The sequence below is a fragment of the Anolis carolinensis genome, chromosome 1, assembly GCF_035594765.1.
Source record: "Anolis carolinensis isolate JA03-04 chromosome 1, rAnoCar3.1.pri, whole genome shotgun sequence".
NCBI classification, from domain to species: domain Eukaryota; kingdom Metazoa; phylum Chordata; class Lepidosauria; order Squamata; family Dactyloidae; genus Anolis; species Anolis carolinensis.
Genome location: NC_085841.1, coordinates 225179344 through 225199455, shown reverse-complemented (window position 1 = coordinate 225199455; position 20112 = coordinate 225179344). Strand labels below are relative to the sequence as shown.

The window sequence follows — 20112 nt, the reverse complement described above, 5'->3', positions numbered from 1 at the left end:
TGATTTAAAACAAAGGCTTTGTTTTAAACTTTGTTAGGCCCATTCTGAGTTTTATTGAATCCACTGCTGAAATATAAGTCAAAGAATGTTTAAATTCCCTTGCTTTAATAGATTTACTCCAGTGAAGGACAACAGTCTGATTAATTCTTGAAGACTTTATTACAGGCATAACGATATACTCTAAACTGGAAAAAATTCAGGGGAAGGGTGTTGTTTAATAATCAAACAGAAATGGACAAACGGTCATCAAATGAAATGGAAAGAGTGGAGCTTTTTCTGTGGCTGTGCTTCATCTTTGAAATTCTATTTTTGAAGTGTCTACTTTCCACTGATGCTTAGATGCCTAGTGAAGGGGGTCTTGTTTAAGCTTTTAAGAGCAACAGCTAAAATGTCAAAAATTTAACTAGTTATTATTCTTGCTACTGTCCCTTACAGTAGTTGCCAGGGACCCATTCTTTTATGATGGATTTATTACATGTACATAAGCCTTCAGGTTATTATTAGTGGAAAAAAGCAGGATAGAAACACACATTGGGTTAGATTATAAAAAGTGTGTGTGTGTATATGTGTGTGTGTGAAACAGCATATTCGTGTGCTGCTTGGAAATCTACTTTCTCTAGCTCTGTGAACTCCACTTGCAACTTGTAATTAGCAGCAAGACTAGATGGTCCACTTTTCGGAGAGTAATTAGTACACTAATTGTGTTTGACTGTTTGACCATACTTGGTTGCTATAATTGAGGTGGGATGGTGAACTCCTTCACTGTGTCTGCTCTGGGTCTTGCTGATGACAATGTGATATAATGAAGCCTGTGCACAGACGTCAAAATGGGCTAGAATATAGTTGACCTTTCCCAAGGCTTGGAAGAGAAGCAAAAGTGGAAAGGAAAAAGTGAATGGTGACGTTGGGAGGAGAGAGATTTCTGGATGGGGGAAAACGTTTGAAACGCAGAACAAATGTTGGCTGTTCTGAAAAACATACTCAGCCCCGGAGAGAAAGAAAGTTTGCTGGGGAGAAGGAAATAAAATTCAATAGGAAAATTGAGAATGAATAAAAATACATATATAATTGGAAGTTTATTTCAGATTTAGTATCACTACTGGAATAAGTTGTGAGCTAAGCCATTGGTTTTCAGCAGGTGCTTTTCACCGCACAAATAGATTAAGTTGTGGCAGTTGCTTGTCATTCTTTTTATTTTTAAGAAACAGCAAAGAAGGGTGATCAAAACCAGAGGGAATGGGCTTCATTTTTAATAGCAGATTTCAGGAGACACTTCTTTTACCTCACTATCAAAATTGTGTTTGCTGTGGCACTATTAGGGCAAATAAGTTCTTTTATCTGCCTTAAAAATAGAAGAAGGAAGGCTAGCATATACGAATGTTAAGAATGAGATCCTTTTTGTGTGGTTTTAAGGTAGACTCTGGAAGTATATTCAGTGGTAATGCTAAATTGAAGTTCTTTTCTGCACTGTTTAGTGAAAGATTAAGTTGTGACAGATGATTTTCAAGTCATATCTCAGATTTTGGTTCCATTCATGCAAGTGTAAGAGGACTTCGTCTTTTCTCCTTTTTGAATGTTATCTCAGTTATTCCTGTCTATTATCTCTTTGTGCTCAGCCTTCACTGGAAACAAAATGGGACCTTTCCAAATACAACAGTAACAGGAAAAGTCCCACTTCTGTTTAAACTGAACCATGTAATGATTGTTATGAAGTTTTGTATCCCTGTTTTCATTGGTTTTGGTGATTATGAAACAGAGTACAGTGGAGGCTGAGCTCACGAGAAATGAGGCAGCAAACAACTTATCCCGAACAGTTATTGAAGGGGAAATCACATTTCCAGGATAACCTCCATATCCATGGAACTTAGCCATGGTTTCCCTAATCCACTTAAGGCCTCCTATACAAACTACACTCTCTTTTCAATACCTCCAAAATTCACCCCATTGAATATAGTAGGATTCACTATTATCTTCAGTTCCATGTATTCATGTTTATTTATTTATTTTGTATCAAAAGCATTGCATAATAAGTAAGTTTAAAAGTGTTAAAATAAAGGAATCACAAACAGCTAAATAGTTTTAGACCAAAAGTGGGCAACAGCAATCACATTGTCTGTAGCTTTAAACAACTTCTCCTCCGTGTATGAGGCAGGGCATTGTGGGCAAGCATACATATGAGGAGTTGTTTGTTCTGCTCCACAGTCACACAAGGTGGAGGATTCCTCCAGGTAGTGCCATCTTGCCAGGTTGTCTTTTGATCTGCCCACTCCGCTTCTGAGTCTGGACTTCGAAGTTGCCCATTCTTGGTTTGACCCTAGAGGCAGACCCTCATGGGGGGGCCATCCAGTTGGGATTGCCTGGTTTAGCTGCCCAGAGGGATACTCTTGCTGTTGCTGGGGGAACATCAAGTGGAGTGGTGGTTCTCATGAAGCTCCTCCTTGACTTGAGTCTACTGGGAGGGGGCTTATAGTCATGCAGTAGGTGGCTTTCACAATGTTCAACCTTATTTCTCTCACCGTTAGCAGCAACTTCTCGTCACACATCAGCGTGGGCAATGCCAGCTAGCTTATAGAGTTTATCAACAGGTGTAGGTTTAAGGCATCCTGTGATTATTCTACATGTTTCATTCAGTGCTATATCTACCTGCTTCGCATGGAAAAACTTGTGCCAGACAGGACAGGCGTATTCAGCAGTATTCATGTGAAATCTGGTAATGTATTCCCCATGGATATGGGGAGCATGCTGCATTACATTTGCATCACAGCAATTTGTGGAAGATGCACCCAAAACTATTACACATGAGGAAGTATGTATTCAGACCTCACAATCTCTGAGGATGCCTGCCATAGATGTGGGTGAAATGTCAGGGGAGTATGCTTCAGGAACATGGCTATATACAATAGAAAACTCACAGCAATCCAGTGATTCTAACCATGAAAGCCTTCAAAATTCAAAATAATTCTGCCCATTGTCTAAATTACAGCAGGAACAGAAAGGATCCTACTGAGCTCTTCTTTATCTCCAACAATCCTTTCTGAAATTCTTTATGGCTGAATGCTAACTCAAAACAAATGTGATTTCAATGACAGTGCATGGCAAGTTGTCTGTGCTGTGTGCTATATTCTTGGCAAAAAAGTTTCAGATTGCTTGGAGTTGAATCGGCCCTATCCTTTGTCCTTTACTCCACTCACTGCAGGATGTGACTGTAAAATTTTTAGAAACTGCCTCTACAGGGAAGGAGTGCACACATATAATTTTCGTAATGTTCAATCATGATTTAGAATTGAGTGGAAATACAGTCAGTTATGTGGCATATATGTTTAGCTTCCAAGCACTGCTTGTGTTTTGACTTCTCTTTTCCCAAGTAACTGGAAGTCTCTAGAGCCAGCTGTCTATCAGATGAATGTCACTGAGTCATGTTTTTTTCTCCTCTTCTGTTAGAAGATGAGAAGACAGTGCAAAATATTCTCTCCCACCCATTGCTGTTTCCATCTGAAATTCTTTTACCCCCTGTGTGGTTTCAAATGCATGTTTCTGAACAGTAGACATAAAATACGATGTTGTAATTCCTCAGTGGAACTTTCTGTCTTTGGGGCTCAGTTATTCTGATAATGTCACCATGAAATGTTTATTAAACAATCTTAAGATCTGCAGAGTGTGAGCCACTTAGGAATAATTATAAAGGCCTGCATGCAATAGATCTGCGATGGATTTATGAGTTTAATATTTTTAGGCATCTTGATTCTTTAGGTTTAGACAATGATTTCAGCATGTTATTTACTTGAAATAAAGAAGAATGTAATGAGATGTTTCTATCCAATAAAATATCACACATAGATAACGCCTTTTCCTAACGAAACAGCGTGAAATTCACCCACAGCATGTACGGCAATGCTGCAACTAGTGTTTTTCCCCCAGAAGAGACAGACCAGATTAAAAATGTGATCTCAAATATATGATTAATTATTGGATTTGCGTCACTAATTATTTAAAAGCCTAAAGTTCAGGTCTTTTTTATTAAAGGAAGGTTGAAGTAGATGTTGCTTGGAGAAGTTTTGCACAGAATATCATCTGATGGCAACAGAAAAATAATCTGGAGCAGAGGCTTGCCTACATGCTCCAGCAGATCTTAAACACGGTTCCATCTAATGTGTCTCCTTTGGGATAGAAGTGCACCAGTTTCCAATTTCTGCTTATTCAAGTTAGATATGCTGCAAAGAATGAGACCTTCTGGGCACTTTAAGTGGAACATCCTAGTCTGTTTGGCGTGGGTAGTGGCCTTCTGTATCAGCAAAGGCCCATTAGAGTATAACAAATCAAGAGCCAGCGCCGGAGATGGGGCAGACAGAATGCCATGAGACACTCCGTAAATCCAGCCCAACGTTCAAGAGGATTAAAAGTTTCATTGCTGCAGTGGCTGCTGGAGCACATGGGCCAGTCTCTGCTCCAGTTTATTATCCCCAGCCTGCTATTGTCCCCTTGGGCTGGTGATAGCAAAGACAACATGTCGCCATCTTAATCAGATCTGACAAATGAACAATTGTGTTGCTGCTTGGTGAATTTGCCGGGTGACTTCAGGAGCTCTGTTTCAGAGCAAAAGGCCAGGGAGGAGCGGTCCTGTTGGACGTTGGGGAAGATGCGTTGCTGCTTGCCGCAAGCGGGGTAAGGTCGAGAGGATTTCAAGTTTGCCAGCTTTTTGTGCCAACATGTTAGGGAGGAGAGTATATCCAAGGGCTGCATGAGCTAAATAGAGAAATAAACTGTAGGGGGTGGTTTTGTTTTGAAAGCTATGGGCTATTTTGGCCACCTTCCCTAAGTACAGCAGACTTGTAGAACCATTTGGATATGCTACAAACGAAATATATTCTCTTTACTCTGCTATAAAAGGAGAACAAAATCCTGCAGAAGGACATTCCATTTGTATTCTTCTACTTAGAGCTCAATATAATTGGGATGATGCATGCTATTTTGTTGGAGTCTATCAGCATAAAACTATATGACCTTCCTCACCTTTCTGCTATCCAGTTGAATGGCTGCATATCAAACTCATCCTTGGTACTGCTGTTTATAGATGGCCAAAAAGTAATTCGGAATGGATATTCTTTTTTGGAAAGACCACTTTACATATTACAGAAGGAGATAAGGTATCTGTGTCCTTCAAGCACAGGTTGACCGCTTGAATGAGGTGATGGATGTCTTTGGTCTAAAAGAGTATAAACTTTCCAAGAACTTTGGTTGATCTCTGCATGACTATCAGAACATGTTGTTGTTGCTATACAAATATCCAAATGATATGATTATATAACTTCTATTAAGAGTTTTAAAATAATGATATAATGCAATCATTATAAAGTGCTTGAAAATATTAAACACTGTCAAAAAAGAAAAAATAATAATTTGGGCTTACAAGCTAAAGAAATACAAAGGCATATAAGGGAGACTATTATGTTGTGTTTTATGTGGGGCTTCAGAACATGATGCCGATTGTGACCATCCAAAGTCTGGTCAGATTTCAACTAACAGTTCTTGGGACTGTTAGTAATTATTTCAACTGTGCTAATTACACAATGTAACAAAATTTGGGAGAAAAAATCTGTTCCTTGTTTGAAAGTGTTATTTCCTATTTAATTGTAAGGTACAGTAGAGTCTCACTTATCCACCATTCGCTTATCCAACATTCTGGATTATCCAACGCATTTTGGTAGTCAATGTTTTCAATACATCGTGATATTTTAGTGCTAAATTCGTAAATACAGTAATTACAACATAACATTACTGCGTATTGAACTACTTTTTCTGTCAAATTTGTTGTTAAACATGATGTTTTGGTGCTTAATTTGTAAAATCATAACCTAATTTGATGTTTAATTGGCTTCTCCTTAATCTCTCCTTATTATCCAACATATTTGCTTATCCAACGTTCTGCCGGCCCGTTTATGTTGGATAAGTGAGACTCTACTGTACTTAGGTTGAAAGTAGTTGTTATCCTCCAGAAACTTTGTTGTTGTGGCTAGTACCACAAACTTTGTTGAATTGGTTGAGACTTTATGAGATATTCATTGCAATTCTATAGCAAAACATGCTGTAGGATGTCCCTCAAAAACAAAGATTTTGCAGTTTAATAAACTTTTTCCATGTTTTTAAGATAGAACCAATTAGGAAATGATAACCCAGGAACAAAAATCATGTTACATAGTGTTATTAGTACATTTTAAAACCTAGGACAAACGGTTTTAAAATTGTTTATGATAAAGGTTCTTCTTCCTTATATTAGCACACCAAAATTGTCAGATTAGTAGGTATGAAGAAAAGGGCCTTTTCTTTATTGGTCACATTGCTTTACTATATCTCATTATTACAGATTATTTGAAAACCTTTAAGATTTGTTTGTTTTCCTTGGCCTTCTCTTGACTTGTAGTTTGTACAGAACTGATTATTTTTGCACAGTTCTGGTGCATCCACACTGTAGAATTAGTGCAGTTTGACACTTTACCTGCCATGGCTCAATGCTATGGAATCCTGGGATTAGTAGTTTGATGAGGCAACAGCATTTGTTGGCACAGAAGCGTAAAAATCTTGTAAAGCCACAACTCCCATGATTTCATATCACTGGGTCATGGCTATAAAAGTGATGTTGAAATGTATTAATCCTACAGTGTAGATCAGTGGTTCTCAACCTGTGGGTCCCCAGGTGTTTTGGCCTACGACTCCCAGAAATCCCAGCCAGTTTATCAGTTGTTAGGATTTCTCGGAGTTGAAGGCAAAACATCTGGGGACACACAGATGCACCCTTGATTGTAATATCTTGGGGAAAAGGTTGAATATCTTTTTTGTTTTTGCTTATAGCAGTGGTTCTCAACCTGCAGTCCCCAGATGTTTTTGGCCTTGAACTCCCAGAAATCCTAACAGCTGGTAAACTAGCTGGGATTTCTGGGAGTTGTAGACTAAAAACATTTGGGGACCCCAGGTTGAGAACCACTGGCCTATAGCATTATTTATTTACATCCCACCTTTCACCATCTCTGGCTTATCATTAAAACAGAATGGAGCCCCCAGATGGCGTAGTGGACTAAGTGACTTGAAGGTTGGGTTGCTGACCTGAAAGCTGCCACGTTCGATACCCGCCTGGGGAGAGTGTGGATGAGCTCCCTCTATTAGCTCCATGCAGGGACATGAGAGAAGCCTCCCACAAGGATGATAAAAACATCAAAACATCTGGGCGTCCCCTGGGCAATGTCCTTGCAATTTTCTCACTCCAGAAGCGACTCAAGTTGCTTCTGACACGAAATTTTTAAAAAACAGAATGATATTTTGTTCTGCTAGTTTTATATATTAGGCCACTATAGCATGGTTTTATATTTAAAATGTGCATTAAAATATTTAAATAAAACTAGAGGGAAAATGTGGACACCGGGAAGTTAGATCAGAGGAAGATAAACCACCTCTAAACACATCCTGTGATATCCTTGCCTTGGGGTTGCCATAAGTCAGAAACCACCTGAAGGCACATGAGAACAGCAATAAAGGATATAAATATGCAGCGAAATAGAGGGAATAAAAGAAGCAGTAGATATCGCAAACAAAAAAGGAACTGGATTGAGAAGCCAAATGTAAAGGTTGAGCTGATAGGTTAATTAGGAAAAGCAAAAGGAAGTTTCCAAGCAGGAACAGAATGGTGTAACAGTGTAAAAGAACAGATAAGAATAAATAGTTGGAAGTTGACCAAAATCAGAGAGGAACAAAAAGCCAAGTGATTTGAAGGGATGGTATAACAAAGTTAACGTTCATTTGATGTCAATGGAAGGACTGCTGAAAACAAGGAAGGAATTACAATGGAAGATTATGTTGTGTGTGTCTGCCTGTGCCTTCAAGTCACTTGTTGATTTATGGTGACCCCATGAATTTCTTATGGTTATCTTACTACGAGGTGGTTTGCCAGTTCCTTCCTCTGAAATATAGCTTACAGCATCGGGTATTTGTTGTTGATCTCCCTCCTAAGTATCTAATGATGGCATACCTGACTTCATTTCTAAGATCAGACAGGACCTGATGCCTTTAGGATATTTATGCAGCTTATGGATACCTTTAGGATATTTATGCACAGCCTGGGCTGTGGCGCAGGCGGGAGAGCAAGCCAGTGCAATTAACTGCAATGAATCACTCTGACCAGGAGGTTATGAGTTCGAGCCCCGCTCGGAGCCTATGTTTGTTTGTCTTTGTTCTATGTTAAGGCATTGAATGTTTGCCTATATGTGTAATGTGATCTGCCCTGAGTCCCCTTCTGGGTGAGAAGGGCGGAATATAAATGCTGTAAATAAATAATAAATAAATAAATATGTTAATTTGGTGTTTTTAATCTAATTGAGGTCTAACTTGCAGGCGATAGCGGAGGGAATCGCCATAGATTGTTGCAAATCCAGCGTAGGGAACCCGTACCTATCACTCGCATCTCCCCTTACATCATCCCACTGGGAGAAGTGTTGCCACTTGGCTTCCCCTTGTTATTCTCTATGGAACATGGAAACTGTCCCATATTCTTGCTAGTGCCTCTTCCGGCGGTTTCACCTCACTTCAGGTAGGGAGCCCCCCCCCCCCCCCGAAGTCGATCTACGTTGTGTGGTGGGATCTGTGTCTGAAGTGACATGAAAACTGTTATAAGATGTGCAATTTTGCCTGTGTGATAAGGTCATAAGTCTCTACTCAGCAGTGGAAACTCACTGGGTGATCTTGGAAATGTCATGGTCCAAGAGGAAGGCAATGGCAAACCTCTGAATAAATGTGGACAAGAGAACCCTACAATAGGATTGCCACAGCATGGATTCATATTGATGAGACCTAACAACCACTACCACAACATTTAGGTTATTGACTGTCCACGCCAAATTTAGTTCCCCTCTGCTTTTTTCTACATTGACCCACCTTTCTATTGTAGTAGGACTTGAATGAAGACTTAAATCAGGTGTGGCTATGTGCTTAGCTTTGTTTCCTGTGGGCTGTTTTTTTTAGTGTCCTGGGTCAATGGAAGAAGATTGCGCTCTTTCATTGAGCATGCACTGCACTGGTAGTCCTCAAAAGGGAATAAAAAACAGGGCTCTCTCATAACTCTTTATCTTATTTCTATCCTCCCTGCCTGGCTTTGTTTACTTCATAGAAGGGATCATCTCTCAAATATGAATTGCAAATAGAAACCCTTCTGTAGTTAAGTATGTAAATGTGCTTTCAACATGATAGCAGCTGTGACTAAGACTCGGATGACTTGTCTGCTTCGTCTTTGGGAGTTGGTGGTAATATGCATACAGCGTGTTAGAATAGCTCTGCCCTGGGGCAAGTTTAGTGTATTCACGGCTCCTTTTTTCTCTCCCTGGAGAGTTTGCAGCTTGCTCTTTTGATCTGCCTTTTATCTCTCCTTCTTGGTTTTATGCATGCACCAAGCTTTCCCTGGCACAGCTGTAAGGCGGAACTGGGTGCCCACGTTGCTGGTTATATCCATGCTCCTTGTTTACTTGGAGCCCTCAAAAGGGTTGCAATACAAATACACCAGCTCATTGTCCCAGAGATGGCTCAGATTGGACTAATGCTTTTCATTATATCATATTGTGCTCCTTAAATCTGGACTAATTAGAGTGGAATTAACCTCTGCAATTACATCTTCTTTCTGCTGCACCCTGTATTTTTGATATTTATTTGCCATGTACTTATAAACATTTTCACTGTCTAATATGATACCTAGAGATTTTTAACAGAACAACTTGGATGAAAACAGCTACAGTCAACGCTCCACATTCTCTGGGGTTAGGAGACGCAGGGCACCTACAAAAGTGAAAAAATCCAAATTAAAAAATTCTATTTTTTTTACGTGAGAGAATACCTTTTTAGGAATTCTCCAGCATGGTTCTATGATCAGCTTGAAATTGATATTGACTATAAAATTCCACCAAAGAACTTACAGATTCCTAAAGAGGTGTTCTAAGGGCACGCCATGCATTCATGCCAACCACATGACATTGGAGGTGTCTACGGACAATGCCGGCTCTTCAGTTTTTAAATGGAGATGACCACCAACCCCAGAGTCGGACACGACTAGACTTAATGTCAGGGGAAAACCTTTACCTTTACCTAAAGAGGTGTTGTCTCTGAGGCCCCTTAAATACTACGATATAAAATCCAGATTATCTGCTTTGGACTGGACTATATGGCAGTGTAGGCTCATATAACCCAGTTCAAAGCAGACAATGTGGATTATCTGCTTTGATAATCTGGATTATATGACAGGGTAGAAGGGGCCTAAGAATCCCTAAATCCTCCAGCAGAGGTTGACTACAGAGTTGCATTAGAGCAGGGATTCTAAATAATTTTCCGCTTGCAACCCCTTTCAGTCTAAGAAATCTTTATGTGACTCCAGGTACATAAGTATATAAAATGGGTATAAAAAATCAAGAATTTGCTGATAATAAATCAGCATCTGCAAGGCTTGTTAAACAGACTGATTTTCCTTTTTGTGCAATACTTCTGAAGCATTTTCTGCAGAGTCCGTTGCAAATGCTTCAAGTTGTTGCTAACAGATTTGTGAAAATGGGTGGCATTCAGAAAGGTTTTAACGTTGCCAATTTTTTTGTGTCCCCCATATAGAGTTAAGGCAGTGGTTCTCAACCTGTGGTTCCCCAGATGTTTTGGACTTCAACTCCCAGAAATCCTAACAGTTGGTAAACTGCCTGGGATTTCTGGGAATTATGGGCCAAAACACCTGGGGATCCACAGGTTGAGAATCACTGAGTTAAGGGGACCACAGTTTAAGAAGAGGGTCGACTCTAAAGATTCCAAGAGACGATATTTTATTTAAATCTGAAAAAAATCCATAAAAGTTAAAACTGCAAATGTAGAGGGATGATTGTACTTCCAAGTTAACTGCTTGTGAAATATAGTGTATTCTTTCCCTCTTTGAGAATGGATTGCCCCAAGTATAGAACCATATTTTGCTACATTATACTGTGCTATGGGATGCTTGCAATTCTATTTTTCTCGACCAGTACTTTTGAGTTTTCATCTGAGTTAACTTTAAATAATCCCTTCTTCGCCTTTTTCTGCTTTAGAGGTGTGTTTGCCTTCAGCAGTTTGGTCCTGCAGTTGCTATGTTTTGCATCTGGATCCTCAGGAAAATGTTTGAGCCCAGTTAGTACAATTTTGTTGTGTTTTGTTTGGCTTGGTTAGCTTCCCTGTTTCTATCATTTGTATCTTTGTTTCTGCTGAACAGTTGTTTGTGTCATAGTTGAATGTTTGTGTTTTTTTCTTCCTGGTGGATCTATATATATATACAGTAGAGTCTCACTTATCCAACATAAACGTGCCAGCAGAATGTTGGATAAGCAAAAATGTTGGATAATAAGAAGGGATTAAGAAAAAAGCCATTAAACATAAAATTACATTATGATTTTACAAATTAAGCACCAAAACACCATGTTTTACAACAAATTGACAGAAAAAGCTGTTCAATACACAGTAATGTTATGTAGTAATTACTGTATTTACGAATTTAGCACCAAAACATTGCAACATTTACTACAAAAACATTGACTACTAAAAGGCAGACTGCCTTGGATAATCCAGAACTTTGGATAAGTGAAGCTTGGATAAGTGAGACTGTACTGTACTTGTAAGACTTACAAATGATTCAGAGGAATGTACATTTGACCTCTCTAGTAGAACATTCTAAGTACTTCATGAACTAAATATCCCAGGTTTCCATATTATGAAGCCATTAAACGGTAATTAAATGGTCCTTGAGATAGTTTATAGCAGTGGTTCCCAACCTTTTTTTGACCAGGGACCATTTTGACCAGGAACCACTCTCCAATATTAGTACCAAAAGGGCTACGAATCAGTTTTTGGTCAATTTTAAGTTCATTTTGGTTATTTGGGGTGCTGATTAAGAAAATTGCATTGGGTAGACCATGTTAGCTCTAGATTCCGATACAGATCATATGTCATCTAGTACTCACCATCTGCCCGCCCACAGAAAACCATATTTAATAATCGAGATCTCATGGACCTTATTTTAGGTCTCATGGCCCACAGGTTGGGAACCACTGGTTTATAGCCATCATAACTACCAGCCATCAATGGTTTGGTTATTCATAAATATCTCTCATCTCTATTTAAAATTCTAACAGTGGATGGCACTTCACCGGAGAGTTAAGAAGGCAATTCCTATTGTCTTCATCTAGTTCCACTTGGAGTAGAATCCCATTCTGCATTTTATTTGTGCAACCCAGTCTGTTTTAACCCGTCTTCTGTCAGGGGTTCTATGCTGTCATAAAACTTCTGTTCTTGCAGAAGTGACTCTTGTTAGTTCCGGTTAAGGAACCAGGTATCCAAAAAGACAGTTGTAGTGGTCTTCTACTCAAACAACAAAACATAGACTTTTGTTATTTCCCAAATAAGCAGGAAGACTTTTTTCCTCCTTTGTTGCAACAGTATACAAAGTATATACAAAGTATACAAACTTTACAACTACTTCTTCCTCACAACAGTAATTCTCCAACACATCCAAGTCTATTCAAACTTATTCAGTATAACTACAACCTATATACTATTCCCATTGCATAAACCACCACACCCTAAGTACAGTGGTTTAACTCTTTCACAGGTGATTACTAGGCCAGAGATATTAACTCTGCTATCACTTAGAAAATGTCAGGTAATTTCCAAATCATGACACTTTCAACATCCTTCCAATGCCAGTAACGTGAAAAACAAACATGTTTCACTGGACAGAAGACAGGAAAGTGGGGACTCCCATAAAAAGTCTTTGTAAAAGGGAGCTTCTTTCTTAGAGGCTTTAAATGAAATATACCTGTACAGTATTGCTAATATATGATTTGATTTTATTTGCATGGCTACAGTTTTAAATAGGCAGTCACCTACCCTGCATGCACTGTAAAACTGGACAAAAGTCTGTAGGTGCAGGATGCCATTTAAAATATGAAATTGATACAGAGAAGGCTACTTGAGATTAACTTTGATTAATATAGCAACACTTAAATAATACAAATGAGTGGGTTTTTTAAAAATGTAGAGAGGAAGACTTTGTCTATCATAATTGGGGTATTTTTTACCTAATTTTAATGTACCTATTGAAAAATATGCTAGTGAGCTTTGCTCTTTTTCTCCCAGGCCATTAGTGATTTATATGCTGAGTTCTCAAGTATTTGGCCAACAGTGAAAATGGCCCTCAGCTCCCAAAATGACCCTCACTCCCCATCTACCTCCAACTGAGATCAATCCGTGCATTTGATTGATTGTTATCATGAATACTTTCCCATCTTGCTGATGTAACTGTTCTTTCTAAAGAGTATATGACAAGAAATAAGGCTCTTGATTTGGGGAGCTGATCAATGCAAAATAGAACAAATATACTGCTTAACAAGTGGACCTAAGAGCACTGTACATCTGTTCACATCTCCTTCTATATATAATAATAATAATAATAATAATAATAATAATAATAATAATAATAATAATAATAATAATTTCATTTCTTATCCGCCTCTCCTTGTGGCTTGAGGCAGGTTACAACATTGCTAAAACAATAAGCTAAAACATTCTATAAAATACACATATTAAAACATATTTCTACAAAATGCATATTAAAATACACAGAACATAAGACACAATTTTAAAATTCATGATGAAAACTGGCTGGGTAGGCCTGCTGGAAGAGATAGGTCTTCAGATAGATTTGAAATTCTGATATCTCATTTAACTGTCACAGCTCTTCCCGCAGGGCGGATTGTACAGGAAAAGGCGATTGTGTAGACAACTTGGACCCAAACCATGTAGAACTTTAAAAGTCAAAACCAACACTTTGGACCTTTCCCGGAAACTAATTGGTAGCCAGTGGAGTGACTTTAGGATAGGTGTAATATGCTCACTCCTGGATGTTCGTGTACTATATTTTGAACTAACTGGAGTTTCTGAACTTGGTACAAAGATAGCCCAATGTAAAGCACATTGCAGAAGTCCAACTTTTAGCTGATCAATGCATGCACTATCATCTTTAGATCCTCCAAATCTTGGAAGGTGTCCAGCTGGTGTATCAGCCAAAGCTGATAGTGTATCAGCCAAAGCTGACTGTCAAGTCTACCACGGTTGACATTTGTAGAGACAGATCCAGGAGCACTTCCAAGCTGCAAGCACAATCTTTCAGGAGGAGTGTAACCCAATCCAGAACTGAGTGACACACCTCTTTTCCCAGATGAGGACCCTGATGGCAAGCACCTGTGTTTTGTCTGAAATCAGTTTCAGTTTCTTTTTCCTCAACCAGCCCATTGCCTCTTCCAGGCATTCATTCAGAGGAGACACGCTATCCTTAGCTCAGTCTGTTTTTGAAGGCATGGAGAAATATATTTGGGTGTCATCAACATACAGATAACACCCTGCCCCATGCCTCTGGATGATTTCTTCCAGCAGTTTCATGTAAATATTAAAAAGCACTGGGGATAGAATAGCACCTTGTGAGATGCCACATAAAAGCTTGGATATATCCTTTGGAATAATCTTTGTGGGAGTATTGTAATATTGCTTTTAGCTTTTTGATTGTTAACCGCATCTCACATTACGACATACTGTATGCCTTTCATCATTTTCACAACTTGATTCGAGTGGTTTACAGAGCTGGAAATTAAAGTGGAAAGACATCACAAAATCAATTGCAATTGCCTCCTTCAGAGTTCTACCAAAAAGCCAGTCTATTCCAAGCTTAAGGCTTCAAAAACCTTCCTGACAAGTGGAGACATGGAGGGACCATCATGTATGTAGCACTTCTTCAAGTAGCCTAGTTCCACTTCCTTAATTATTAGTAATTACCTACTCTGAAGTAATTGCTTTGTCAGTGGGGAATGGAAAGAAGGGATGAATAGTTACCTGATTACCAGGGACTGCTTTATATTGCAAAACTACTTGTACGATCATGGTTTCTAAGTCCCAGCAGAAGCAAGTCAGGCTGAAATCCAGATTATCTGCTTTTAACTGAATTATATGAGTCTACACTGCCATATAATCCAGTTCAAAGCAGGTAATCTGGATTCAGAAAGTGGATTATATGGCAGTGTAGATGGGGCCTCAGTGCTTTCACATTGTCTCCAGGAGCTCTCTTAAAGTCCTTTCAATTAGCTGTAAAATGGGGACAATTGTGCTTCTTAATTAAAACAATGGTAAAAGGTAAAGGTTTACCCCTGACATTAATTCTAGTCATGTCCAACTCTGGGGGTTGGTGCTCCCGTGTTCGTAGACTCCTCCAAGGTCATGTGGCCGGCATGGCCGCATGAAGCACCGTTACCTTCCCGCCAGGAGTAATACCTGTTGATCTATTCACATTTGCATGTTTTCGAACTGCTAGGTTGGCAGAAACTGGGTCTAACAGCGGCGCTCACTCTGCTCCTCAGATTCAAACCATTGATCTTTCGGTCAACAAGTTCAGCAGCTCAGCAGTTTAACCCGCTGCGCCATCAGGGTATCTAACAATGGTATCTAACCCTTAATACGGCTTGATAGTGAGAGATGGCCTATGTAGGCACATCTTTGTTCAGTGGTTGACACTTGGGGCTCTTTCACTGCAATTCTGTTTGATACAATCCCAATTATAGCACTACAACTTCATTTTTATATCCATATCTGTATCCTGTCGAATCTTGGACTTGTAGTTTGACCAGAAGAACCAGAGGAAGTCTTTGAGAATTATAAAGACTCTTGCCCTGAGCTATAAACCCAGGATTCCATAGGCTGTTGTCATCACAGGTGAAGTGTAATCATAGCATTGTACTTATGTAGCGTAAAAAGGTCCTTATCCTCAGAAAGTGCGTTTTCTGGTTGTTATAACGTCTTCAGCATTTTAGTGTGCTGAAACTTAAGTTTCAAAAGGTGCAGACTAAAACTGTACACTGTCAACAAAGACTCAACATTTAACTAGTACTTTGCCAATAATAATTTTCATTGGTAACTTGATAATAATGTTTTTTAAAATTAAAAAGTACCCATCATGTTGAAGGTGGTAATTCTCAGTGAATTGCAGGCCCTAAAAAAAATAGAAGCATGTGTGGAAATTTACCAGGTCTTATGGATTGCATCCTTGAGCCCTGACTGGGATTCTCATTCTGAATATTATAATGTGTTGTTTGATAGCTACAGTGGACTAAATAAAGAGGTGATTTTGGTAAGAAACTCTGTGATCTTATTGTAATGTCCATAGAATTAGAATACACCCATTTGATTGAAGACTAGTTAAGCTATATACTTACATTACACCAATGAGTGCTTTAAACATTCGTTGTCTCATGAATAGATCTACATGGGAATGTCTGTACCACAACATAGACCACCTTCTGCGATGGTGTCTGTAGAGAAAATGACTTGTATGCAAGAGCAAATTATCCACCTTGATCAAAATTACAGCTATTTTCTCCTTTCAATTTTCTTGCACTACTTGCTGTACTGGTTGAGCATGCCTTATCTGGAAATCCAGAATACTCTAATATCCAAAATCGTCCACATGGGTGACTAAGACAGTGACACCTCTGCTTTCTCAAAGTTGAATGTACACAAACTTTGTTTCATACACAAAATCATTTAAAATATAGTATAAAATTACCTTTAGTCTCTGTGTACATAAAATAAATTCATGTTTAGACCGATGTCCCACTTCCAAGATATCTCATTATGTCTGTATATACAAATGTGTGTATTCCAAACTCCATACAAACCTGAAATCTAAAATATTTTTGCTCCCAAGTATTTTGAATAGGGATTCATAATCTGTTTACAGATGTGAAAGCTATCTGCTAGGTCTGCTCATCTATTCTTTTGTTTGTCTTCATTTGGTTTTAGGTGCATACATCTTCTGGATACAAGAAGAACGTACTCCCAAGAAATCCGCATGTTTGAGGCTGCCCCTCTGCAATGGAATCTTGGCCCACATTGGCCTGGGTCCTGCTCCTTAGTTTGGTATCAGACTGCCTGAAGGGAATCCAAGCCCGAGACTTCACAGTGAAAGACATTGTCTACCTTCATCCTTCAAGTAAGGCTCATGGAACAGCTTTGGAGAATGAGGCACCCATCTCTGCAAAGCCTGTGCAATAAACAAGTTAACATTCAAAGAGCAGAAATGATGGATTGGTTGTGCAGCCTAGCTTCTGCAGGAAATTGTTCCTTTCTCAAATGGGAATATAGTATAAAGTAGGGAGGTTTTATATATGTTAGATCACTGAAGATTGGTGTTCTTTTCAAGTGAGGATGCTCAAAACTATGCCATGGATCAGTTCCATAAGTCCAAACAATGCAGTTGTCCCTCCGCTTTTGTAAGGGTTAAGGGTGTAAGAAAATAGAAAAGACATAAATATCTCCAATGATGGAAGGGATAAGGCAGCCCTGCTGTAGACCTGGGGAGTAGAGGAATTGGTCCCACATGCCACTTCACTTTCCTAGTGGATTCTGGACCCTTTTCCTCTTTTGATGTGGCACAAGTCTCTCCTCTTTTGATGTGGTACGACTCTCTCTTTCACCTGGCAAAAGGAGGAAGATACCAAGGGGACCAGTAACATGTGGCAAGCTGGAAGAGAACCACCCCCAATGGATCTGCTTCCACTTCCTACGTGCTATGTATTCCTGCCCCCCCCTCCCCAGTATTCACCTATATTTGCCTGTGTGGAGGAGAGATTTATGAAAAGCAGGAAGAGGAGTTAGATCTCCTGGGTAAGTAAAGTGATGCAGAGCTGTCTCCTCCTCTTACCTGCTTGCTGCGAGTCTCTTGTTTCACCCAAGAAAGGAGGGCAGATACCAAATGGAACAGAGACAAAAATGAGGAACTGTCTCTGCCGACTTACCTGACAGATCTAGTTCCTCCTAATCTTCCTATGTGCCATATATTTCCACTGGATCTGATTCCTCTGCAATACCAGGAGGAACAGAGATTCATGGCATTCATGCTTCCTGAGCATGGGCCTGCCAGGTAAATGTTCACAGGTTTCAAATTCATGAATAATTGAACTGCCAGTGTGACACCCGCGAAAGTGGAGGGCCAACTGTAGTCAGTTTTTATGTAGGCCAGGCCTATCAGTGACCAGTCAGGATTGCTGGTGCTACTGCTTTGCATCTCTAGAAACCAAAATCTGGTGTTCATCATCTGTAGTTTGCAAGAGAAGAAAGACCCAAACTCACTTTAATGGAATCCCTTTTGTTTTCTACGCAAACTGGAAATGCAAGGAATCTAATACAGATTTTGAATAGAACAGGGACAAAACCCCACTCCACCCAAATTAGATCCCCTACAGTGAGCAGTAGCCATTCCACACTCTACATTTTAAACATGATATGAAATTTGCTACTTTCAGAACAAGCCAGTTGTTCTGAAATCAGTAGAAATAATCTATGCACTTAATAAAAGTGAAAATCTGTATGTGTTTATGTGGCATGGATGTCCATTTACACAGAGAGACTCTGCCTCCACAAACAGCTACTGCTCCTAGTGCTGAGGAGCCATGAATGGCCCTCCCTCCAATGACATTGCAGGTTATAGCGAGCATCATAAACATGTTCAAGAACACTGCCAATGTCCTTCCGAAACACCATACTGCCCCCCCCCCCCAAGTGAAGACTATCATACAGAGTTTCATTCTAAATTTCCTGTTTTTCCTCCACCAAAGACACCTCCCAGTGTGGAATTTGCACTGCATTCGTGTGGAATTTGCACATCTACTGCCTCTCCCTTAACCCTTTCCTACCTTTTCCTGTGGCACAAGCAAACAGAGCAGAATTGATCAACAACTGAACATACTGGAGGGGTTTGGGGGACTGACATGATGGAAGTTGTAGTTCACCCTTCATCAAGCCACAGCACTGTGATCCCCACTGACAATGGACCTGGACCACATTTGGCACATAGAACCAACAGAACATACTAGAGGGATTTGGGGGAAGTTAGCCTTGACATTTGGGAGTTGAAGGTACTGGGATTTATAGTTCACCTGCTATCAAAGAGCACTCTGATCCCCACCAATGATGGAACTAGACCACACTTGGCACACAGAACCTCCATAACCAACTAATCATACTGAAGGGGTTTTGGGAGAACTGACCCACCATGGTGGGAGCTGTAGTTTAACCTGCAGCCTGAGACCCCACCGATGATGCATCTAGAGCAGGGGTCCCCAAACTAAGGCCCGTGGGCCGGATGCGACCCTCCAAGGTCATTTATCTGCCCCCCACCCTCAGTTTTAGACTTAGACTTGCCCTAAGTCTGAAATGACTTGAAGGCACACAACAACAACAATCCTAATAAACTTGAGTATCTCATCAGCAAGAAGCAGGCCCACACTTCCTACTGAAATCCTGACAGGTTTATGTTGGTTAAAATTGTTCTTATTTTTAAATATTGTATTGTTCTTTCATTGTTGTTGTTGTTTTTTGCACTACAAATAAGATGTGCAGTGTGCATAGGAATTTGTTCATTCCCCCCCCAAACTATAGTTCAACTCCCCAACACTCTTAGGGACCGTGGACCAGCCCTCTGCTTTAAAATTTTGAGGACCCCGATATAGAGAACAAACTTGCCCAACATGACAAACTTTAACTACTGATAGAGTTTTTTGGGGTTAACCTGGCATGATGTCAGTTGTAGTTCACCCACAACCTTATGCATTTTGTAAAATAAAAAAAATTACTTTTTCAAATAACCCAGGTAATGCTGGATACCCAAGCTAGTATGTAATTTGAGGGGAATAAAAAAATATATATATTGCCATGCAAATGTACTGTAACTACTTCCTGTAATACCAATGGCTATTTGTGGTTAATTTTGGCTCATTGCTGGTAGTCATTCATATCATTTCTTTTCCTCTGATATGTTTTCCTATTTGTTTCAAGCAATTTATCTTTAATGCCTCAATGTGGCACCATAAATGCAAAGTTAAGGCAAACTTCAATCTTCATACTGGTTTTAAAATGCTCTAAAAACAGCTGCTCAGAACTAAAAGCAACTTCTCTTGCCTTGTGTTACCTCCCTTTTCATTTCCCTTTTTATCTGCAGTGCTAATTTTTATTTATTTATTTTTTATATAAAAATCT

At 39.5% G+C, this 20112-nt stretch overlaps 1 protein-coding gene across 2 annotated transcripts in view; it reads left to right on the top strand.

The window, feature by feature from the left end:
- lypd6 (LY6/PLAUR domain containing 6) overlaps positions 1-20112 on the top strand; it is a 95182-nt gene that overhangs the window by 52410 nt on the left and 22660 nt on the right. The window contains exons 1-2 of one of the 2 annotated variants that reach the window (XM_003225473.4): positions 4573-4662; positions 16879-17068. In XM_003225473.4, the coding sequence (XP_003225521.1) occupies positions 16951-17068 (118 nt within the window). In that variant the 5' untranslated portion in view covers positions 4573-4662; positions 16879-16950. Of the gene's footprint in view, positions 1-4572; positions 4663-16878; positions 17069-20112 lie in introns of those variants that run through there. The other variant, XM_008117837.3, reaches the window with a different exon arrangement.